The sequence below is a fragment of the Nyctibius grandis genome, chromosome 16 (genome assembly GCF_013368605.1).
Source record: "Nyctibius grandis isolate bNycGra1 chromosome 16, bNycGra1.pri, whole genome shotgun sequence".
NCBI lineage: Eukaryota > Metazoa > Chordata > Aves > Nyctibiiformes > Nyctibiidae > Nyctibius > Nyctibius grandis.
The window spans coordinates 3,151,005-3,174,317 of record NC_090673.1 but is presented as its reverse complement, the minus strand read 5'-3'; the positions used below and the strand labels follow the sequence as shown (position 1 = coordinate 3,174,317).

At 47.4% G+C, this 23,313-nt stretch overlaps 3 protein-coding genes, 1 long non-coding RNA gene and 2 other non-coding genes across 8 annotated transcripts; 5 read left to right on the top strand and 1 right to left on the bottom strand.

Annotated features, from left to right (window-relative positions):
• The first annotated feature begins 38 nt into the window (after positions 1–38).
• On the top strand, positions 39–9,652 carry PPP1R26 (protein phosphatase 1 regulatory subunit 26). The gene is made up of 2 exons (XM_068414170.1): positions 39–142; positions 3,299–9,652. Exon 2 carries the CDS (start codon positions 3,360–3,362, stop codon positions 7,422–7,424), a length of 4,065 nt encoding a protein of 1,354 aa, XP_068270271.1. The 5' UTR covers positions 39–142; positions 3,299–3,359; the 3' UTR covers positions 7,425–9,652.
• Positions 9,653–12,299: 2,647 nt separating this feature from the next.
• Positions 12,300–14,167, bottom strand: PIERCE1 (piercer of microtubule wall 1). Of its 2 annotated transcripts, XM_068414015.1 has the most exons (4): positions 13,999–14,167; positions 13,844–13,922; positions 13,450–13,635; positions 12,300–12,408 (listed from the first exon to the last, which is right to left on the bottom strand). In XM_068414015.1, the coding sequence occupies exons 1-3, from the start codon at positions 14,109–14,111 to the stop codon at positions 13,450–13,452; spliced, it is 378 nt and encodes a 125-aa protein (XP_068270116.1). In that variant the 5' UTR covers positions 14,112–14,167; the 3' UTR covers positions 12,300–12,408. The 2 variants fall into 2 exon arrangements, with proteins under 2 accessions (XP_068270116.1, XP_068270115.1); XM_068414014.1 differs by having other exon boundaries at positions 12,300–13,635.
• Positions 14,168–14,251: 84 nt separating this feature from the next.
• On the top strand, positions 14,252–16,152 carry MRPS2 (mitochondrial ribosomal protein S2). The gene is made up of 4 exons (XM_068413999.1): positions 14,252–14,348; positions 14,434–14,493; positions 14,724–14,853; positions 15,238–16,152. The coding sequence occupies exons 1-4, from the start codon at positions 14,321–14,323 to the stop codon at positions 15,779–15,781; spliced, it is 762 nt and encodes a 253-aa protein (XP_068270100.1). The 5' UTR covers positions 14,252–14,320; the 3' UTR covers positions 15,782–16,152.
• A 491-nt stretch (positions 16,153–16,643) lies between these two features.
• Positions 16,644–22,049, top strand: LOC137670939 (uncharacterized). 2 transcript variants are annotated; one of them, XR_011049371.1, is made up of 6 exons: positions 16,644–17,046; positions 17,616–17,673; positions 18,431–18,480; positions 19,679–19,728; positions 20,049–20,166; positions 21,620–22,049. It is a non-coding gene; the product is annotated as an uncharacterized lncRNA (long non-coding RNA). The 2 variants fall into 2 exon arrangements; XR_011049372.1 differs by lacking the exon at positions 20,049–20,166.
• Positions 17,845–17,977, top strand: LOC137671033 (small nucleolar RNA SNORA17). Its single transcript, XR_011049384.1, has one exon. It is a non-coding gene; the product is annotated as a small nucleolar RNA SNORA17 (small nucleolar RNA).
• Positions 18,521–18,651, top strand: LOC137671034 (small nucleolar RNA SNORA17). The gene has a single exon (XR_011049385.1). It is a non-coding gene; the product is annotated as a small nucleolar RNA SNORA17 (small nucleolar RNA).
• Positions 22,050–23,313: the final 1,264 nt, after the last annotated feature.

Sequence of the window (23,313 nt, the reverse complement as noted above, 5' to 3'; positions counted from 1 at the left end):
AGCGCCGCCCGCCCCTGCACCAGCGCGGCGGGCAGCGGCGGAGCGGAGCCCGGCGGAGCGGCGCGGAGCGGAGCGGCGAACCGCGGCCGGGCGCCGCCGCCACCACCACCCCCATCTCGGCCTCCCCCCGCGGCGGCGGCAGGTGAGCGGCGGGCGGAGCGGCGCGGCGGGGCCCCGCCGGGGCTGAGGCCGAGGCCCAGGTCCGGGCCCGGCGCGGCCGGCCGAGGGCGGCGGAAGGCGGGAAGGGGGAGCCATGGCGGCGCGGGCAGGGCCCGGCTGGCCGCGGGCAGCGGGTGGGGCGCCCCGCGGCGGTGGCGCCGCGTACGCCGCCTCCAGGCGTCCCCCCCGATGGGTGTCCCCTCACGGCCCCTCTGTGGGTGCCCCCCGAGGTGGCTGTCCCCTCGTGTCCCCTCACAGACCCTCTGTGGGTGCCCCCCGAGGTGGCTGTCCCCTCACAGCCCCTCTGTGGGTCCCCCCCGGGATGGTGTCCCCTCACAGCCCCTCTGTGGGTGCCCCCCAAAGTGGCTGTCCCCTTGTGTCCCCTCACGGCCCCTCTGTGGGTGCCCCCCGAGGTGGCTGTCCCCTCACAGCCCCTCTGTGGGTGCCCCCCGGGATGGTGTCCCCTCACAGACCCTCTGTGGGTGCCCCCCAAAGTGGCTGTCCCCTTGTGTCCCCTCATGGCTCCTCTGTGGGTGCCCCCCAGGTGGCTGTCCCCTCGTGTCCCCTCACAGCCCCTCTGTGGGTGCCCCCCAGATGGATGTCCCCTCGTGTCCCCTCACAGCCCCTCTCTGGGTGCCCCCCGAGGTGGATGTCCCCTCGTGTCCCCTCACAGCCCCTCTGTGTGTCTTCCCTGGGTGGCTGTCCCCTCACAGCCCCTCTGTGGGTGCCCCCCTGGCAAGACTCCCTTCATGTCCCCTTATACCCTCTGTGGGTGCCCTCGGGTGGGTGCCCCCTCAGAACCCGCACCCCTGGGTGGGCGCCCTGGCCTGAAGCAGTGCTGGGGCTGGGAAGTTCATCCCAGTCCTGTGTAGTTCTTGCAGGGTGACCGCAGTCCTGGTGTATTGCACCAAAGGCACCTGCCTCTTTCCTGGAAACTGTGAAAATAGGTTAATAGGAAATAAGTTGGGGTTTTTTTAATGAAGCTGGGAGCTTAAGAGTGTTAATTGCATTTCCTCAAGATAATTAAGTATTCTAATTTCTGTCTTTTTGATCCTTAGCTGCTTATTACAAGGAAAAATGTTTTTAATTTCCATTTGCCCTGGTGAATGTGTTGGAGGCTACTTTAGAAATTGTGCATGTGTTCATGTTGTTTCTGAAAGTTGGGGTTCTGGCCTGTGTCGTGTCAAGACACCTGCCCAGTTAGTTCATGGCCACACACACAAATGGTTGGGAGCACTTTATTGGCACGTTTAGAGCAGAAGTTAGTCTAAACCATCTTCGGTTGACTAAAAGGTGGAGGTTGTAACAGTGTGTTGTGTTGCTTCAGGTTCTGGCCAGCAAGGAGGGATGTTCTTGATCACTGTACTTAAAATTCTGTTGGAACGATTGTTTTCAGATGAATTATCACTGAGGAAAAGAAAATCAGAAATGGGTGTCCAGTGCTTGGGTTAAAATGTATTCTGGTAAGACGTTCTGTGGCAGAGAACTAGCAAAAGAAGCAGCAAAAGCGTTATTAGTGGTGTGTTCAGAGCTAACGGACATCACGTAAGGCATGTTCCAGGTGACTCTGCCTTGGTCAGTAAGGTTTCAAGAATATTTTAGTCTACTGACACCATGGCAATAAAACTGCTCCCTGAGCACAGGTCCCAGAACAATTTTGACAGAAGCATTTGTCACGTTAAATATAACATTCTTCGTTGGAGCACTGTGCTCTTTTTAAAGTGATAAAGAGTTGTCTTCCCTGGTTGTCTTTTATTCTCAGTAGCAACTAAATATACTTCCAAGTTTTAAAGAGTTCAGACTCATTAATTCTTTAAAATATTTATTGCCACTGATTAATTTGAAACCAGAACTAGAGAATAATTGACAAGGGCAAGGTCAGAGACGAGTCAGAGGCAGAAACACTTCTCCGTAGGTTGGTAGAGTCCAGTGCCACGCTGCCGTCGGGGCTCGCTGGGTTTGAGTGGGAGACTGTGAACTGGGCTTGAAGAACAGCTCTTCTGCTGTAGCTGTTTGTTGGGGTTGCTGTACGCCCTGTGTCAGCCAGGTGCTGTTTTGATCCCACCAAATGATGCTGTGGGTAAAACCTTCAGCCTTCATGGGACTGCGTGGAAGTTGTGAACAAACTCATCTGTTTGGGGTGTCTGCTATAATACAAAGAATAGTTAATAATCTTCATCCTGCTTTTGCAAACTCCTAAAGATTGGTGTTTACCGAGAGCTTTTGCCCTGCAGCAAGGCCAGAATGATTGATGTCTCAGGGTTATCGCTGCATAGTATGTTTCAGGAAGAAATAAGCTCCCTTTCCTTCTCTTTGAGCTGCCCCAGGCCCCTCACTTGTGTGTGTTTAATGCCAAGCCAGAGCTAGTAAAAGCTGTCTCAGGCTAGTGTGTGAGTTCAGGCATCATGCTAACACAGTTACGCTGCTCTTTGAGTAAGAGTTGGTTTGTGTTCCACTATCTCAGATCGTGGGCAAGCTTGCTTCACATCCGCCCATTATATACCATGTGGACAGAGCCAACATTGTTTTCCTCGTAAAACTGAAAAGCTGAGCTATGCGGGGTGGGAGTGCTTCAAAAAGGGCAATTATGCCAAAGGAAACACAGGGAGCAGAATCTTTCGCAGGGTTCTCCACTCCCACCAATTCCACTTTATTAGGAAAGTTTCCCTTAAAATTGTTCTTTCTCTCTTGCCACAAAGTTCATTGCAAAAATATTCAGACGATGTTAGTGCAGAAGGCGATGGCACACGCCTGTGCGCTGAGCTATCGTTGGAGTGATTCTTTGTGGGTCTTGACAATCCGTGGCTATTTAGGAGCGTGCACAAAAGAGAGCGCGACCTTCGTGAAAAGGGCAGGAAGACTTTCAGAAGTGAAGATAATTACCTGAATTTGATTGTGATTGTGCCAGAAAATGCTGAAAACCACAAATGATGAGTGCTCGGTCTTAGCCGTAATGGTAGTAGTGAGTGATTTACCCCTTAAAGTTGTGTTGAGGAGTAACTCTTGTGATTAACTGGCACAGTAAATCTGAGTGTTAATAATTTACAATTTACGTTACTAGTATTATTACATGGAACTTCTAGAGGGTAGATGTGTAATAAAAAATATTTTCTTTTTTTTTTTTTTTTTGTTGTTGTAGGATGGAAGAGAGACCATTCTGAAAAACTCTCCCGTTGTGGACTTTGCTGTTGTCTGCTAGAATGTTCCTTATGAATGCTTCTCCTCTGGTAGCTCTTCAGACAAAATGGGAATCCTTTGGACCAGCAAGGAATTGTAGATATCCCGTTTGCTTCTCTGACTCTGAAGGGGACATCACTGGAACCTCTGTAAGCGCAAAAGTTCAGATGATCATAAACAACCTGCGAAGTCCCGAGTCTCCCCTGGGTATGAACAATGAGTATGATTGTATTATGCAGAAGAAACAAAAGGGAGAAAAGGGCACTGGTAACAGAGTCACATCTAGCACCCCATTGCTGCGGAAGCATCCTCAGTATGCCAAGTGTGCTTGCCCTGCTGATTCAGATGACACCGAAGTGGAAGAGAACGTGGGGTTTGGGACTCTCTTGCTTGATTCTGATAGCGACGATTCTGTTGACCGAGGTATAGAGGAAGCCATTCAAGAGTACTTGAAAGCAAAAAGCAAAAGTGACGAGTCCTTGCAAAGGAATGCAGAGTGTTCTGAAAATGTAGGCAGAGACAAAAGGTTTAAGAGAGAATTCTCCCAGAACAAAATGACTAGTAACCTTCTCCCTGTGAAATTTAAAGCTGAGATGCTCTCTGAAGAGTACCTGTCTGACCACCTGGGGATCGGTAAAAGGCTACAGCCCGCTTCCCCTCAGAGCATCAGTAGCGACGACTCCTTTGAACAGAGCATACAAGCTGAAATAGTGCAGTTCTTGAATGAGAAGAAGCAGCAAGAAATTAGTAAATGTGTAATCAGGGAGGATAAAAAAGATTCCCACGTGAGAGCTGTCCTAAAATGCAATAAAGAAACAACAAACAAGACAAACTGTGGTGCTATAAAGCAAGGTTGTAATGCGCTCCTCTTGAGACACTGTCCCAAGCTGCAGAAAGCCAGCACACAGTCCAAGTGTTTGCAGCCTAAAATCCAAGAGCAGCCTAGTGATTTCGGGCAAGTGAACCAAGCGTATCTAGAAATGGCCACTGCCAGCCAGCCCTGGTTAGTGGAGCAAAATGAAGGAAGTGGAGCTAATTACTGGGAGACGAGGGGAGCACTCATGAACGATAGCATGCACACGTCTGACTCAAGTAGCGATGATGGCATTGAAGAAGCCATTCAGCTTTATCAGCTGGAGAAAATCAGGAAAGAGGCAGGTCGTGCAACAGACTGTGTCCCTTTGCAGAGGGAACAATTTGATACAAAGGGTATGGCGGACATTTCTGCAAGCCTGACAATGAGCTCAACAAAAAGTGCCTCACCAGAAATCCATAAAAGCCCTATAAGCAACAAGAGGAAAGAAGTTAATTCAAAGTCAACAGAATTAGAAAGCACCAGCAATGAATTTAACAAGCTGTTCAAACCACTGAAAAAAGCCAGACATTTTGTACCTCCGGAAAACAAGATTGCTGCTTGTGAGCTCACGTTGCAGGCCTCTTGCAGGGCAGACACATCTGCAGAACTCATGTGTGCGGAAGCTATCCTTGATATTTCCAAAACAATCATGCCATCCCAAATGGGAAGTGACAACAAATCGTTTGCTGCAGACTCCTTCTTTTCTCCCCAGCTTCTCTCGTCCTCCCGTTGTGAAAGTGACAGCAGCCTTGTGGACAGCGATGATAGCATAGAGCAAGAAATCAGGGCTTTTTTGGCTCTGAAAGCACAGTCAGAAAGCCTTGGAACAAAGCCTCCCAGCCTGTCACGCTCGATCCAGATGCCTTTGCCTTCTGATCAAAACAGCCTCACCGGTACCCTTGAGCCTTCACTCCCCAAATCACTGAAGCTATCACTGAGTCGTAAAAGGAGACTTAAAAGGGAAGGCAGAATAGCGAAACAAGGTGCATCAAAACCACCTGAACAGCTGGAGACAGGACTTTTCCAGCCAGGTAACTATTCCAAATTTCCTGTGCTCCAAGAGGAGCGTGCCCTGAGCAGCCCCGCAGAACTCTCTGATGCTCAAAGACTCAGTAGCAAAGAGACTAGACAGCAGCAGCAGCAGCAGCTGATGTCTTCTGAATTAGCTGGATCTGTTGGCAGATATGTGGCCTTGGACTCTGTAAAACCTTTTATGCAGGTTCAGAGTAGCACGAGAAAGCTTATGAAAAATACCATCCAACCTCAAGAGAGGGATGGTTCGGATGATGAGAGTAGTTCTCTGGATAGTGATGAGGACCTTGATAGTGCTATCAAGGACCTTTTACGGTCTAAAAGAAAATTAAAGAAGAAGTCCAGGGACCAGAAATCTCAGTGCAAGAAGAGAGTCAGATTTAGCGAGACAGAAAGTCAGCTGCTAGATGAATTTAGTAGTCTCCAACAAAACGAGTGGAAATGTAAAAATCCCGTGCTACTGAAAAGCTGCCTCTCAAAACCTGGAAAGGCTGTGAAAGAGAACGCAATCAGAAATCCTCCAGACAACATAAATGTCAAACTTACCAATGAAAAACCAGAAACCATGAAGAACTTGGAGTTTAACTTACAGCTTAAAAAAGGATATAAACCCAAACCAATTTCAAACCAGAATAACCCGCGGGTAGCTAAAAATAAAAAATGTACTTTCACAGCTGCGTCAGACGCCGATGACAGCAGTTCAGTGGACAGCGATGACAGCATCGAACAAGAAATTAGGAAGTTTTTGGCAGAAAAGGCTAAAGACTCTGCAAGCAATTCAGAGATGCAAAAAGATGATGCAACTCTGGACCTATTGAGAGTGACCAAACAAACTGCTAATAAAGGAAATGGAAAGCAACAGCTGGTTGAAAATGAGATTGACCTCATGCTGGGTCAGAGTAAGAAGCCTGAGGTATCTCAGCAAACTGAGGAGCTGAAGAACTCTCAGAGAACGGAAGGGAAAAGTGCAATGTTACATGGCAGTGGGAAATCTGCTTCCTCTGCAGAGAATGTTAATATTCATACTACTGGTCAGTCAAAAGCTAAGCAAGGAGCGGTGGAGGTTAAAGGTGTTGCTGGTGGTGAGTTATCTGGAAACGCAACAGGGAAAAAGGATGTGCCTAATCCAGAGCCTGTGCAGAAAATGTTTCCACCTAAAACCAGCAAAAATGAAGGTTGTAAAGTACAAAAAGTAATGAATGCAAAGTCTAGATCTAAAAGAAAGAATACCTTTCACCTAAAAATTTCGAGTAAATTTATTGCAGGTCTAAAATATGCTCGGGACAGGAAGAAATCCATGCTTTTGAACAAACAGCAGAAAGCAGAGCGTTTGCTCGCCCAGAGCAGTGTGTTAGGAATGGAGGTGGCTTCCCAGGCTATGGACGTACTTAACCAGGGAAGAGGAGCCCCCTTGCCAAAAGGCGAATTTAGTGGGGAGAGTACGACAGCAATAAAAGAATCCAGTTCTTCCCAGAAGCTGGCTGTGGAAGTGTCAAGTCCCCATGTAGCAGAAACCTGTGAAAGACTGGAGACTGCTCCTCTGTACCTCACAGAGGAAGCAGAGGGTTGCAGAAAGGCTAATGCTTCAGGAGACCAGTCGGATTCACACTCGGGTCTCCCCTTGCAGGAGCGGAGTGTGGCAGCAGTAAAAGTAGATAAGGTTTGCAGAGGAGCATCCAAAGCTGAGAACACACAGATGTGGGTTGAGGAAGGAGATGATACCCACAAAGACAGCTGGGCCGGTTCAAATATAGATCCCCCACGCCCTGAACCCAGTATGGCAGTGGTAAAAGCAGATGAAGTTAGCACAGACACATCTCAGCAGAGTATACATGCATGCAGTGAGGGAGAGAATAACCAACAGGACAAGAGGGCAGATCCAAGTTTAGTTCCACTGCAGGAACTAAGTGTGACAGCAGTAGCAGTGGATAAAACTAGTAGGGGAGCATGTACAAATAACAGTATGCAGATGTGCATTAAGAAGGAAAAAGTTACCTGCCAGGACAGTGACAGGCAGGAAGGAATTCAGATATCCAGCTTCAGTTTGGAAGGAAAAATACCTGTCCTGCAGAGCAGGGAAACTGCTTGTGAAGTGGACCAAGGGCAGGAAGTTTTAGACAAAACCTGTGCACAATTTACTGATGTACCTGCAGGGGTCTGCCCAGATTCCCTCTTGAAAAGAAAGGTTACAGATATGTAAGTACACTTTTTTTTTACAGTAACAGTCTTTTTAGAAAATAACTATTGTTGTGATTACCTTGATAAAACTTGAGACGTGAAAGGAGGGACAGTGGGAGATGCTGATACCTGTATATCATATACACACTAATGTGAAAAGTGCTTCTATTTAACAGGGATATCATGGGTAAACATACATAGTTTTTGTAGAATTTTGTAAATTATTTAAAGTGCTCTAATGAAATATTTTTTATAATGGTTTTTAGGGCTTGCATTACTACAGGATGCTGTAGTTACTGTAGATAAGATACTGGCTAATCACAATTTAAATTATGAGGCCTCTAATCATATATCAAAAGGAAACCAGTTTGTGTGCAGAATATGTTTGGCAGCTGTTAAGAGATCCTAGGAAAACACAGCATTGATAGCAGTGCTCTGCTTTTGAAGGAGATTATCTGACATCTGTTCGTATTCGAGCTGCCTTTGGACAATCCTATGCAGTGGTTTGATGCTGGGGTCTCAGTTCTCCCACCTCGAGGACTGTTGGGTGAGTTCAGTACGCAGAACTCCAGTGGAGTCAGCGCAGCTGTAGGTGTGGAGATCCATCCTTGAAGAGACAAATGCAAATTCAGGTAAATAAAGTGGATCCGTCTGTCTGCACATCCTGTGTAAAGCGACCTCGGCAGCTGCTCAAAGTACCTTTTGAATACCAGAAACCTCCCGCTCGCAGATGATGCAAAGCACAGTTGCAGTTTGAGAACAGTGAAGGAGCGTGTCTGTGCAGGCAAGAAGATTTCTGTGGATCTCGCTAGATTTACGTACTGTTGGGCCTGCAAGGCTGAAACAATTCCTCGTTATTCTCAAGTCTAATTTCGATGCCCTGCAGTTACCCAGCGATGGCTTTTGGTTTTCTAAAGGAACTTTCTTGAATTGAGTGCCCTTACTTTCCTTTTTCTGAAGTGGTTTCTGCAGCGTTACATTTCTGTGAACGTTTGTTTTCATTTACAATTTCTGTGCAATAGAACAAAGCTCGATTTGCAGTAGGAAGTTCCTAATGTAAACGCCAAGGATATTTTCAGCACTGTTCTTTCATACCGGTAGCGCTTTCTCTGCCTCCGTTTCCAGAAGCCAGAATAAAGCGATTTTTCACTATCTTTTTATTTGTACTAACTTTAAATGGGACTGAAGTAGCATGTGCATATCACAAAAAAAAGTGCCCCCATGCTAGTTTCACTGAAAAATCCGAAAAGTGTGAATTTAAGCTGTTGGGTGGTTCTTTCCTTTTCATTTGTGTGTAGTGAAGTCCTTTGAGTAGTTTGTTCTTACATCTTGTCCCTGTGAATTGATCCAATATCTTTAGTCTTCTACAGAACTTCTCTCAGCCGAATTACCACTCAGTATCACTTTGTTTCTCAGTCACTTCAGCAGCCTTCCCGGAGGCTGGCCTTAATGTTGGGAAATGGAGCAAAAACAGCCAAGAATGGACCCGGTATCACATAGTAGCCCCTGGTGTGATCCCATTTGCAGAATATTGGCAAACTACAGCGTAGCATAGAGTAGAACAAGTAACTGTGGCATGTAGAGAAATAAACAACATCCTTTGTGTGTTTAGACTGTTGTGCAGTTACATTTTAAACATGTTTATAGTGGTCACTTGACATTTCTTACTGTCCGGCCACTTTTTTTATAGTCCTTGGGTTGATTTATTTAAGAGATTGGTATGGTAGATCATCTCATTTTTGTGGTAGGATACCTTGGAAAAGTGTTTTTTACTTAGCTGACATGCCTGCAGTCCGTCTACACAGGCATAGATTTTTGTCTGCCTTGATTCAGTTGCAGGATTTGGGTTTGGAATAGGTAAATAGGCTGGTATTTTAAAATAGAAGTTTTCAGAGTACCTTGCTTTAAAAGGATTAACCTGTATACTTAATTTTAATAGAGCTGATGGAAGCGCTATGTACTGTTTGTATAAAATAAGCTGAATGTTTCTCCTCAGAATTTTCAGTAAATCAACATTGAGACTTAAAAGGTGTCTTGTGCCCCTGTCGTTGTGTCTTGTGTTCTCAATACTACTCGTGAGCTGATTCAGTTAAGATGAAATTCCGATTACCTTTGTGCTTTAAATAAAACCTAATTTCAAACAGCACTTTTTAAAATTGATAAACTTGATTTGTATATAGGAAATGGTGTACATTGATAAGTTTATAATGTTTAATAAATGGGGTTCTGACCATGGACCGTGAAACTAGAGTGCTGCTATGGTTTGTGTCATCATCTTTAGTGAGTAGTATTTTTGTGTTATCTTTTTTTCCCTCCTGACTGTAGTCCAAAGATGTAATTAACTTGTGCTGAGGTTCTGTAAGGCAAGGAGACTCTGAGCTAGTCTTCAGGGTGGGAGGGAGGAAGGAAAGGAAGGAAGAGTGGGGGTTTTTAATATGCAAACCAGCCTGTCACCCTTGGTGTGTACCAAGACTATGGGTATTCCCCCTCATCTCCAAGTTCTTCCAGTCTTCCGTGGTCTCAGCAAGTGAAATCACTCTTATACATTACAGATTAAAGGTTGAACAGCTGAGGACTAGAAAGATTAAATTGAGTGAGAAGAAATTCATGGGCCAGAGTCTCACGTGTGCGGTACCAAGCTGGGAACTGCAGTACAAATCTCTGAAGGTTTAATCTTGATAGATGCAGTACCAAAATGGATAAGCTTTTTTCTTCCTGTTGATACTGATCATCCAAGCAGCCAACCGTAGAGTAGGCACAGAGTACACGCCCCTCCTGACCCTTTTCAGCCCAGTGATAGCTGAAAAGACACTGGTGAGTGCCCACAACAAGCTCCTTTTTCCATTATTTCAACCCTCCTGAGGCATTAATTTGATCCTTTATCTACTGCAGCAGATACATGCATGGAAGCATGAACTCAGGTCTACTCAAGCATGTAAAGAGTGACCTTTTTATTTGGAATGAGGGCTGGTTTATATTTTTTAAAAATACACAATTTTTTTTTTTAGTCAGAGCACAAAACCTACTAATTTGGATGTTAAGTTATTAAACTACTCAGTATATTTTATTACGGCTACTGGAAAATTACAGCATCCTGACTGCAATACCAGAGTCCTCAGATAAATCTGTGGTCACTCAGGACTTTGAAAATAGGTATATTGTTTTATTTTTCACAGTGACTTATTTTTCTGTGCTTCAGGAAGGGCAATCTTCAAGAATCCTCAGGGGACCACAAGGACTACCTGAATTTTTATACACAGTTCTTTGCTGCTATTTTAGGAACACGTATTTTGACGTGTAGCTGCTTTTTATACAAGGAAGGACCACACCATCTCTGCCACCGTTTCTTTCATTAATGTATATGCTTTTTAATTTTTCAAATCTTTAAGAACTGCTGTTTGTCTTGGTTTGATAGTACAGCCTCACACGGTTTCATCTGCAAAGGTGAATATCTTGCTTTCAAAATACAGAGTAGAAAGAGACTGTTTCAGGAAGATTCTCTGCAGGAAAATGTGCCATCTTTCGGGGGGTATTTTGAATTTGTACAGGTATTTCTTTAAAAAAGTGTATTGGGTCTCTAAGACCTGAACAAACAGGTCACTATTTCTTAAGCCCACTAAAACAGGGAAATGTAGGAAAGTAAACACGAGGAAAATACATCTTTGATCTAAGTACGGTGGGTAGAGTCTTGAGCAAATGTGTGTGTAGAGAAATGTCTCTTGGGGCCGGCTGCAGCTGAAGCGTGTGAGTTGCTCTCTTCAGCAGACCTCAGTGGAAGGGAATTCATAACCTTACCCTGACGTATCTCAGGATACAGTCCATGTGAGGGCGACGTAAGGTACACTGCATGCAAACCTTGAAAGGAACTGTTTTCAGTTGAAGAATAAAAGAAAAAAGGGAAGAAATTAAGGCAAGGAAGAAAAGAGGTGGGTGTTTTTAGATGAAGTATGAAAACAGGTGGAAAATATGTGACAAAAGCCACCACGTTTCTATTTCTAAGAGGCAGCCTTATCCGTAAATTATTCCACCTACAGAAAAATCTGTGGATAAAAATATACGTTAACTTGTCACAACTGTTTGTATTAATTCTGCGCTTTATTTTTCATTTCAGGGGAAGAAAGGGAAGTTATGAGAAGCTCAAGGTATTGTCTAGAGTCTAATAGAAGAAGAGCAGCGAATGATAGAGCGTTGCTCATTTATTGTCATGTGTTAAATATTTAAAAAGTTAACTTTTCAGGCTGATTTCTGCTAGTGTATTTACTTGTTCCAGGGTATTGGTGTGTTTTCAGCAAAGGTGAATTTAGCTGGCTGTTCTTCTGTTTGAGACCAAATGCACTGGAGTGAAAACTGGAATTGTTTGGGAGGCGTGATTGAAATCTTGCTGGTGGGGCCAGGAACGTGGAGCTACGCTGGGGTTCAGATGTTTAAAAAAACAGAAGTACAGGCCTGCTCAGTTTGCGACTTCAGATTTTTGCTTAGTGACATTTTTAACTAAACAGAATACCTCTACCTCACAAGTATTTTTCAATGTATCGTCTTGTCGTGCTTCCTGTGCAGTTTATAAGACTATTTAAAAATTACACAAATAGGGAATATTTCTAACATGTGAAGAATATAATTTGCAGTGGTACTTGGACATACTATTACACTCATTTTTTTTTATTTTTATTTTTTTAGTAAACAGCTAGAATAGTATTATGCTCATTTTTAATATATACTATGACTATGTTATACCAGTAAGGTAGGACTGTTTCTCTCCCATAAACAGGAATACTAGTTTCTCTTCGAGACTACTTTTTAAGCAAAATACGCTAAGGTTCTAATACAGTTACTGTCTAAATGATGCAGTTTCACTGGCTGTGTAACTACAGTTGTTACAATAAAACTTAAGAAAATATTTTCTTTTTGATTAGTTGTCTTTATTTGAATAATTTTTTAAAACATTGTAGTTTTGAGAGGGAAGATGAAAGTGCCTTCTACAAGAAATCCAAAGTCTTAATGAGTACCTGTGGAAAATAGGTAGTTCGGTTATTCATTAAATAATACAGAAACAGTTTAAAAATCTTAATTTCTAATGATGTGTGGTACATGAGCCAAGAGTTTAAAGGATCATTAGCGACAGAGAAAAAGTTAAGGGAATATATATATATGTAATGTATGTTTTTCTAGTATTTATAACTATATGCTGCCTATTAAAATGGTTCATATGAGCTATTTAAATGACATTGAATCACATGAAATCTTTATGAATTAAGATATTATTCCTAATAACATTCATTCTCTAAATTAGTTATTTTCATCTAGTACCGAAGCAGCTGTGTGTGTTTTTCCCAACAAATTACTGAACTCAGTTTTGCTAACACAGATTTAAACTGCTTTTCCCCCAAAGCTAAATTTGTGGCCTTAACTAGGTAGGAGTCCTGTTACAAAAAACATACATACAAGTTTGGAGTTGGGGGGCTATTTTTAGAAATGCACTGCTACCTTTAACCTGCTGATTTCGTAGCTGTTTATCACATTGTAAGAGCAAGTCTCACATTACGAAGCTGAAAGTTGTTGTTTTTTTTTTTCCCCTGTGTTCAAGAGAAAAATTCTCCTTAAATCCTAGCTTACGTGGTTAATAGTGTGAAGCACGTGTGTTAATCTGCTGCTGATTAGGGTGCCACATGAATTATTTTCCTGACGGTCTATACAGTTTTCCTCTTCTCAAGTGGTAACAACTGTGACATCCCAGGTCTGCGTTCGGGAGAGGTAACCTGACGCCAGGGGCTCTGTCCTCGTCCCAGCCTGATGGCACCAGGCTTGAGTGTAACAGAAACCTGCCTTATTCTCCATGAAATCACCTGGAACCTCGTTTAGCAGCTACAGTGCAACGGTGTAGTGCCTCCTGTCATGCTTTCAGATGAGGCTTAGCAACAGATTTAGGATAAGGCGAGTGCTGTTGTTTGCTTCCTCATGGTTTTTACTGGTTTGGGGATTTTTTTTTTATCTAGGCAGCCAGCAGTAAACTGAAGTGGCTTCGTATTGTCGTCGTTACTGCTGCAGACCTAGCAGTGCGACGGGCCGCTCGGGTTGTAGCTGGGATGGAAGTTGAGGTGGTCGTAGGCGGTGATGAAGTTGTCCGGGCCGGTGACGTGGCTCTTGTCCAGGGCGGTGTTGAGCCCGTTGTCTCTGTACATGCCACACTGCCCCAGAGTATTGGAAAACGCATGCGAGGTGACGTGGAAGCAGGTCTGGGGGAGCAGCAAAAGGGGAGGAAGGTGTTTTAAATGCCAACATCAGCAGCAACTGCCACGTGCAAAAGTTTGGATGCAATAAGGGCACTTTATCTGCATCTGCTTCGGGGAGCTCCTCGCCAGGGGATGTGGCAGAGGCCAAAATGGGGAGATGCTGTGTCCGAGGCCCGGGGGGTGCCTCCACCCCCCCCGCACCCCTACCTACCGGCACTTCGTGCACCGTGGGGGCTTTGCTGCCGTAGGCCTGGTTGGTGGTCCGGTACAGGGGGTGCGGCTCCGGCTTCCTGCAGGGGGAGAGCACAGGTGGGAGCGGGGGGTGCCGGGGGGCTCGGCGGGGCGGGGGCCGGGGGCCGCGCTCACCCGTAGCCGCGGAAGCAGGCGGGATGCTGGAAGCGGCCGGGCAGGCCGGGGCTGGTGCGGTACCAGTAGCTGGTGCGGGGGCCGGGGCCGCCCGCGGCCTCCGGGCGCGACATGGCGGACGGGACGGGGCCGCGGGGCCGCGCGTTGCCCGGCGACGGGACACTGCGGGCGGGCAACAATCGCTCCGCGCACCGAGCCCCGCCCCGGGGAGGGCGCAGGGGCCGGGCCCGGCCCCGCAGGAAGCGGAAGGCGCCGCCTGACCTTCCTCCTCCTCCTCCTCCTCCTCCTCCTCTGAGCGCCCCGCGGCCACCGGGCACGGAGCATGGCGGTGCCGCGGCTCCTGCGGGCAGGTGAGCGGGTCGTGCCCAGCCCAGCCCAGCCCAGCCGTGCCCGGCCCGGCCCGTCCGTGTGACCCCCGTGTTTCTCTCCCCGCAGCAGCCCCGCGGCTCTACAGCAGCGTACCGGTACCGGCCCCGGCGGCGGCCCGGCCCCGCGGTGAGTGCTGCCGCGCACCGGCCACTTCCCCAGGGAAAGGGGGGGTCCCCTGCACCCCGGCACTGCCGGCACCCGGGGCCCGGCGGTGGGCAGTGCCCTTGCTGCTGTCGCCAGGCCCTTGCTGCAGGCAAGTGGCCATGGGCGCACCAGGGCCCCTTTGTCCCGTCCCGGCTCATCCCCCCCAAACACAGCAAGAGGGAGCAGTGATGGGTTTTTATTCCTTCTCCCAGCCGAGGGTGACAAGCTGCTGTCCGAGCCGCTCAGCCACCCCGACTTCTTCAACGTGAAGGAGCTCTTCTCCCTGAAAGATCTCTTTGATGCTCGGGTGCACCTGGGGCACAAAAAGGGATGTCGGCATAGGTGAGTGACCCCGTTTCATGATCCAGTGCTTGTTGACATCGGGAGTGTTTCCCTGGACTACGTCAGCCTCGGGGGCTGCGCGGGATCGGTCTGGGGCCAGAGCTGCCCACACGGACCCACATCTCTGCCTGGGCATGGTTACTGCCCTGTGAAAGTGCAGGGACCCCCTCAGCGCGGGCACTGAGTGGGGTGTCAGGCCTGCAGCCCCCTGAGCCCAGCTGGGACAGATGCTGTGCACGAGGGCTCTCTGCAGAGGGCACCTCTGGTACCAGCTGGGAGTTGGGGTGTGAGAAGTGGGGCCATGCCGCGTTCGGAAACGCTGTTCAACACCTGCAGCACCCTGTCCCCGCGTCCCCTTGTGTCGCCCTCCCTCTGTCCCCGCAGGTTCATGGAGCCCTACATCTTCGGCTGCCGCCTGGATCAGGACATCATCGACTTGGATCAGACGATGCAGCACCTCCAGCTGGCCCTCAACTTCACCGCCCACATCGCCTACCGCAAGGGCATCATCCTCTTCATCAGCCGCAAACGCCAGTTCTGCCACCTGGTCGAGAGCACGGCGCGGGAGTGTGGGGAGTACGCCCACACCCGCTACTGGCAGGGCGGCCTGCTCACCAACGCCCACATCCAGTTCGGGTCCGGCGTCCGCCTGCCCGACCTCCTCATCTTCCTCAGCAGCCTGAACAACGTCTTTGAGCCCCATGTGGCCATCCGGGATGCTGCCAAGATGAACATCCCCACAGTGGGGGTGGTGGACACGAACTGCAACCCCTGCTTGATCACCTACCCCATCCCTGGGAACGACGACAGCCCCACCGCCATGGAGCTCTACTGCAAGCTCTTCAGGATGACCATCATCCGTGCCAAGGACAAGAGGAGGCAGGACGAGGTTTTCAGTGAGCTGCGGAGCAAAGAGAAGGGCAATTAGAGCCCTAGAGACAGGCTCGGCCATGCCCAGCAGCTTGGTGATGGGCGTCCTGCTCCACTCCCATGGCCGCTGCAGGACTGACCCTGCACCCAGAGCACCGGCTTTCGTCGGAGGTGGGCTGGTTGTGGAGGGGACCCCCCAGCTCTGCTGCTCCACAGAGATCCCGCGGTGGTGGATCTCTAGCTCAAAATAAAATTGTCCAGAGCAATACAAGGAGAGACGGAGCCAGGCCAGACCCAGCTCCTGTCCTTGTGCTTGTCCCTGTTGCAAGCAGGTGCCTCTGGCCTGTGGCCTTCCTATTCCTGAGCTTGTGATCTCACCTGAAACCACTTGTATCTCTTGTATGACAAATAAAGGGCCCTGTGATCCTTTTTCTTTCTTCCCGTGTGAAATGGGAACCTACGGCCGAGTCTGGCAAATGTTTGTGGTCATAGGATGGGGGGGTGAAGGGTGTTCCCAGCCTAGAGACCTGCAGGTGCATCACAGGATTGGAGGGTCCCCTCTTTGTCCCAGGGTCCAACCTCTGTCACCACCACGGGGCGTGGGGGACTGCAGGGAGCCGCCGAGCAAAGGGAAACCCAGCTCCTAACGCGCCTCGTGTCTCTGGGGGAGGGCTTAGGGCAGCCCTGCAGCGCTGGGGGTCCGGCCCAGCGGGGGGAAGAGCTCTGGGCCGGGGGTCCCCGTCACTGTCCCGTGTCCTGGGCCCGTGTCCCCGGTCCTGGCCGGTCCCTGCTCGGCGTCCTCCCGCCCGGCAGGGGGAGCTCGCGGGAGCGAACGCGCTGCGCGGATTGTCCCCGCGCCGCTTCCGGCCGCCCGCCCCATATAAGCGGAAGGCGGGAGCGCGGCTGCCCTTTCGGCGGGGTGAGCGGAGGTGGCGGCCGCGTCCGTCTGCGGGAGCAGGGCTGGCCTCTCCCCCGGTCCCGCTCCCTACCGACGGGGTGAAGGGAGGGTCTCTGCTCCCCTCGGCCGCGGGAAGCCGGTGCCGGCCGAGGAGGGCCCTCCTGTGCGGCCCCGTGCCGCCCTGACCGCCCGCTGCTCTCCCCAGGCGCCCCTTCCGCGACATGTCGCAGCGAAGCATCTTCAGGGCGGGCCCTGACGGCGGCTGTTGGGCGGCGGCGGCGGCTCCGGCGTCTGCTCTGTTCCCCCGGCGCTGAACGAGGTCGGGCTGCGGCGTGAGGACATGGCAGCGGAGCGGCAGAGCCCCTGTGCAGGGGGAGGCGGAGGAAGGTGGAGTGGAGGCACGGGCGGCTGCTGTGTCCGGCCAGGTGGGCTCCGTGCTGTGAGGTGCTGCTCTGGGTGACCCCCAGGAAACCCGGGCTGTAGTCCCCAGCCTTGCCTGCTCCCCCTCCGCAGGTTTTTGGGCCTCAGACGGGACGAAACGTGTCAGCCACGTGGCCAGACACAGCCCGGAGGAAACCTGCAGGTCCCCTGGGTCCAGACCGGTGCTCTGGTTGCTCCAGGCAATCGTTTAGGTTGGAAAAGACTTTAAGATCATCGAGTCCAACCGCAGTGGATCGGGTAGAAGATCGGTTTAGTGTAGGTCAGGTATATTATAATCTAATGTATAGGAATGTACTAGGATTAAGGTAAATAAGGCAAAGGGATGTGCTTCTAGTGAAGGAGGGGAGAAAATGGAAGGCTGCCGCCTTTTCAGGTTTTCAGGGACGTGGTTTTAAAGATTTGAGTAACTGAAGCGAATCTATTCAACATTTTTATGTTTTAATCTAGTTTTCTGTTACGTGGTGCAGTTCACGAGGTTGTTATGTGGTCAGCTAAATACTTGCTTGTTATTAACTGCATTCTTCTTCCTTTCTTTTTATTTGTCTTTCCTCAGCCTGGCAGAAGACAAAGTGTGAAGTGAAAAAGATTTTGCATCTTGAAAAATCTTGAAGGTGAGCTTCAGCCGTCTTGTTAACTAAGTGGTGTGTTACGTTTAGGATCTACATGTGCACCAGATACCTTTGTAATGCTACTTTCTGAGTAGGTGATATAATCTTGTTCTTATAAGTACCTGTAAATATCACCTTTTTCAGTCTTTGTGGTTGTGTGGTTTTTTTTTCCAACCTGCCACAGGCGTTGCAAAGGTGGCTGCTGTGGCACCTTTGTGTCATTAGGTGGCAGAGAGAGACAGGCTATGTTCTACGCTCGTTTGTTCTGAAACCCGTGAGCACTCAGAGTGATTGATAGCCTGACATTATTTATAAATATGCTGGTTAATAGGAGCCTCTTGAGAAACTAAGCCTTTCCTATTTGTTTTTTAATTGTCTTAAATGTGAGTAGAATAGAAAGGTGCTCTGTAGTGGATGCGCAGCAGAAAGGCTGTGCGTGGCTGCTGATTATTTAGCCTTGAAAACGGTAGGATCCTGTTGGTGCATAGACTCGTACTACAGACGAAGGAGTTGAAGTGATCTGGCTAAAGCCACATGGCAAGTTGGTGAGATGACTGGGAGCTCATGCTGGCAGCCCCGACCCTTTTCCTGTCTGAAAGTAAAAATACGCCTGCACTATGTGTTTATTTCTTTAGCTTCCCTCTCTTATTGGGCCTTCCAAATTTCTTTCATCAGTGAAACCATAACCATAGAACAAGGCTTTGAAGCGTGTTTAAATATATGAAATAAATGCTGTATATATTTTCTGCTTCTTTTTCAGAGAGCGCCGTGTGACCTGGCAGACCCAGGAGGTCTTCTCAAAGACCTGAGGTGGGCAGCAGTGGATGCAAGTTCCCCTCTTGAGTAGCTCCATGCCCCAGCTCGTGTTGCAGATGTGGCTGTAGTGCCATGTTTGTGTCATTAGGTGGCAGAGAGGAAGAGGCTGTGTCTTCTCTAGTGCTCTGAACCCATGAGCTCAGGGATGATGACCAACCTGACAATTATTTCTTGCTTTTTCTGTTTTGTTTTGTTTGTTTTTTTTTTAATGTTAATCTTAAATGGTGATGGATGGGCAGGGTACAGAAGCTAGCCTTGTCCTTCAGTGTGGCAGACAGTCATTCTCATAATGAATACCTTGTTTATGTGACAGATACGAGATGGGGCTGATTTTTCTGCTGTCATGGTCTATGTTTTAGAAGTGAAACTTCTGTGTTTTACTAACTTGCTAACTATGTTAAAAGCTAATTCCGGTTTCTTGCATATCACATCTTGTATTGTTCTGGAGGAATGGCACAAACTCCAGTATTTTTTATTCTAATAGTCCCAAGTCCTTGGAGATTTGTTCTCCTGACATGTTAATATCATTAGGGGTCAGAGATTAAGGGTCTTCCTGTGCCTGAAACTTGTAACTGCTCAGAGATCAGTAGCTTGACATTGTTTCCATGTGTACCTTTTTGTCTAGAGAATCAGGGGAAGATGGAGCAAAATTCCTTTGAAAAGCAGTTAAAATGATGCCAATTTTAACTGCATCAGAGGAAGGTCCTTTTTTTTTTTTTTTTGCAAGGACAAATAGAAGTGACAGCTCTATCCTTGAATTCTATTTTTGCCTTCAGCAATCCTTTCTGGCCTGCAAGACATCCTTGCTTGCTGCCTGTTCTTGAGCTTTGCAGGGTTTAGCATTGTGTAGATATCAGGAATCACACTGGGGAGTGGAGGAGGAGGAGGGGGAAATAGGCACTGAAGTTTGTTGTTTCCAAAGTACTGGCATGATCTAGAAACAGTTGGGTGTGGATTTAGCATATGGAGAAAATTGCACCCTGTTCCCAGCGTTAATTAAACACTCGGCCAACAACATCTTGACTTCTAAGGGTGCTGAGTAAGTTTGGCCAGAAGGTGCAATCAGCAATCTTCTGAAATACAGCTTTATAATCGTACTTGCTTTTGGGAGGGGGGGACAAAACAAAAAAAACCCAACCCAATACTCCTTCCCCCAAAAAACTCAAACTGAAGATCTTTTTCGTTCTTCCAGCTACTTTTGAGAACAGGACTGAGTTCTGGAACTTGCTTCAGATGTTGAAGGTAGGTATTACTGTCGTTTCTTGGAAACATATTAAACCTCAATGTGTTATTTGAACAGTCAGTGTCTGGGTAGAGGTCCTTGGGCTGCTACATCTTGTCCTTCTGACTTGTTGTGGGATGCACACAAAAAAAATGCTACTACTGCATACTTGCAAAACTTAAAATTCAGTATTTTTTCATCTTTTTTGCTGACAGACCTCTACTTCAGGTGGAGCACTTTCAGGTTCCTCTGTTCTGCTAGCGCAGTAATTTTTGTGAGCCATCTTAAACAATCTGCTGATTAACTTTTTTATTTTACATCCTCAAACTGCCTTTCTCAGCTCCCAAAGCACAAGACACTTTTATTGAGCGCTTACACTTCTACCTGTATTGGAGTGCCTGAGATTATCAAAAGGATGGCAAAGGAACTTGACCTCCAAGGCTGCTAGGGGAGTGCAGGTATCCATATGTCCTGGTAGCTCTGTGTGGTGTGGTGCACATGAGCCTCTGCTGTGCCAGTGTTACTGAGAAGGTTACTACATGTAGGTAGTATTGTGAAACTCTTGAGAGGCTTTGCAGTGACTAATAGCTTGACAAAACCTGGCAGTGCTAAATGGTGGAAAATGTCCTCATTAAATGGGCATTATGAGGGCCAAAGGTGCTGTTAGCCAAGCGGGTAGCTGCTGGCTGCAGAATGAGCCATTTAATTGGGAAAAGTCGTTGCCTATCAGCAGTGGCTTTGGAAAAGAATGCTAATAAGGTTGTTGGGGATATGGTTATGCAGAGAGGCATGCCTTAATGTGTGACTCTATTTAAATTTCCTGACTTCTTTTAACCCTGAAGTACATATTTGAGTTTTTTCATCAGACTTTACTCATGTCAAGGGTCCTGGAGGGGTAGTGAGTGCCTAACGAGTCTCTCTTTAGAACTTGACTGTGTGAGGCATAGGATAGTTATTAAAATTTTCCTGATAGCATTTGCTGCTAACTGTCTTCCCAAGACTGAGCAGCAATCCCAAGCTATGACTACTGCTTTACTGAAAGAATTGTCTGGCTTTCAGCTGTGGAAAAGCTGAATATTTTGTATTAAACTGGTTCTGAGAGAAATAAAAATTCTTTCTGCACATTAAACTTAGCCCTTCACCATTTAGAACTGGTTTATGTGATGGCTTTGAGCGCTGGAATAAGCCCAGCTTTTCTTTCTTTGCACTATTAATAGCTTGCCTCTGCATTGAGGTTGGCAAACTCACCTTTGATTTTTAGGGAGCCCAAGAGTGAAAGACTAACCAAGAGCAGGCTCCAGCTATTGTGCTGTTAAATTATCCTTTCCCAGACTTGCCAGAGTGCACTGTGCCTGGCCAGGTTGGGTTTTTTTTTTTTCAAAACCTTTCTGATCTAGTGGCAAAGAACCTCTCCTAAATTAGTCTAATTTATTAGTGCCATTTGCCTTCTGTCACTGTTTTAGGTCCTGATCCACACAAGTCTGCAGGCACTCGGCTTCCACTGACTGCCGTGAGTGCAGCCAGTGCGAGTTAAGGAGTTCCTGTGGTTCTGGACTGAAGTAAATTGCTTTCTGAAGCTGCCCTGTGAATCCTGATACCTGAGTCCAGCTAATAACTCCCCTAAAAATTGGTTTCATTTTATGAAGCTTTTTTATTTCCTCTGGCATATGAAAAAATCTTTTGGACAGTCCCAAGACAAACCTGGTGTAATTCATCAATTAGCTGAAAATGTTGCCTCAGATATGAAAAGCAATCCCCTGTCCTGACCAGCTGCAGTGCCTTAGCTCGGGTGCTGTGCCATAGTGAACAGAGGAGCCTGGATGGTGTGAATTGATTAGCTGCTTAGTGCTGACACTTACTGCTGACTGTACTTGAAGCTGTCTGACATCCTGGGCCTTTTTTTATTTGCAGCTCATGCCTCGAGTTTCAGAATTTCTGGCAAACCTGGCTCCAGCAAAGGAAATGGTGAGCAGTGTCTGCGTTTGAAGATTCCTAAAAATTCATGTCTCATACAAGGCTTCGGGCACATGCAGCCAGTGAAGGTGCATGCGCTGCTGCTTGGGGTTCTGAACATTTGCTGCAACCCATGTACTCAAATGGCAATTTAAAAAAAATTATAGTTGTTCTGCTCCCAGTGTCTTTTCTGGTTTTGCTGTTCTCCCGTTGAATAGCCTTAAGAGCTGTAATCCTGCCCTTCTCCCACTCTCAGCTCATACGCTGTTTTCACAGCCGTATTCTAAAGCACTGTTGTTTCAATCTGTGTTTTCTCTACGTGGTTAAGAAGGACTTAAAAAAAAAAAAACCAAACCTAAATAAAGATGCCACCTACAATGAGTCTGAAGTGATTGTGCTTGTGTATTTGTAGCACCCCAAGTAGTATTAATTTTTAACCATTCTAGGATTTAAGACTTTTATTTGTGGATATGAGAACTGGGATGGTTTTTTACTTGAAACAATGAAAGGTAGAAGCCTTGCTGCTTACCTCCCCTCCCTTGTAGCACAAATCTAATGCTGCTAAAGCACCAGCATCTGGTGAGATCAGATTGTCAGCCTTAAGTGTTCTGGCTCTTCCTCTTTTTTCCAGCTAATGTGTGAAATCTGGAGAAGGCAGGAGTGTGAAATAGCTTTGCCTTTAGTCATTTTTCTCCCATATTGCAGCGTAGCTCGTAAACCAGAAGCACGTGTGTGAAAACACGTGTGCTTTTTATTAGTGATGAACAAAACTCTGCTTTTGGGGTGTGTGAGTCAAGTGATTCCTGGGAGCATCCACTGCTGCTGGGTGTGCAGGTCAGTAACATGGTAATCTAGTTTAATTTATTATCTAATACTGCTTTTGGAGCAGGGAGCAGTGGGGATTCAGTGTAGCGGGAATGCCACTTTCTGGAGATGATTTACTAGTAGGTTTCAACCACAGAGAGGAGGGTGAAAAATGACCTTCCTGCAAATCTGAGGAGAGGATTCGGCACAGTTGTTGTTAAGTTCCTTTTTCCAATAGCAGAAGAAAATTAATTTGTGAGTGGAGCTGGTTGTCATGGGGATGCAGGACAATAGGCGAGGAGCTGGGGTGGCTGCACAGAGCCTCGTTACCCGATTCCAGTCCTCGCCTTCGCCCTCCACCATGTGGGTGAACCTGCACCTGCACACCCCAGGGCTGTGCCTGGAGGTGGGACCTCGACCAGCTTTGCAGTATTTGTACTGAATTCAGGGTTGACTCCAAGGCGCTGAGGAACTTCCCACCCTTCAAACACAGAAACCTTACAAATGCTCAACCTTACCACGGATGAATTATGCTGGGAAGCCAACTCCTCTGCGGGGAAGCAAGCTACGCCGGCTCCCTGCTTGATTTAGAGCACTGTTGACACTGAAACATTAACTCCATAAATAATAGTGAGAGGTAATGATGATCCTATAGAACTAATAGAAGGAAATACTGGTATCTCTCCTCCAAAGGGCTCATAAATTTGCAGCCATGACACTACTGATTCCTTTCACAGGCTATATATACTGTCAGATGTATTTTTTCTCGGTGATTGTGCTTCAGATATACGCTCCACTTCACTAAGCAATCGTTGGCAAGAGCGCTGGCATACGGTCCGTCAGCGGGA

Coding starts and splice junctions, on each gene's coding strand:
- PIERCE1 (XM_068414014.1), bottom strand. CDS start 14,111: ATGTCGCGCCCGGAGGCCGCGGGCGGCCCCGGCCCCCGCACCAGCTAC. Junction 13,923..13,998: donor GCCTGCTTCCGCGGCTACGG/GTGAGCGCGGCC, acceptor CTCCCCCTGCAG/GAAGCCGGAGCCGCACCCCC. Junction 13,636..13,843: donor CCACGGTGCACGAAGTGCCG/GTAGGTAGGGGT, acceptor CTGCTCCCCCAG/ACCTGCTTCCACGTCACCTC.
- PPP1R26 (XM_068414170.1), top strand. CDS start 3,360: ATGTTCCTTATGAATGCTTCTCCTCTGGTAGCTCTTCAGACAAAATGG.
- MRPS2 (XM_068413999.1), top strand. CDS start 14,321: ATGGCGGTGCCGCGGCTCCTGCGGGCAG. Junction 14,494..14,723: donor GGCGGCGGCCCGGCCCCGCG/GTGAGTGCTGCC, acceptor TCCTTCTCCCAG/CCGAGGGTGACAAGCTGCTG. Junction 14,854..15,237: donor AAAAAGGGATGTCGGCATAG/GTGAGTGACCCC, acceptor CTGTCCCCGCAG/GTTCATGGAGCCCTACATCT.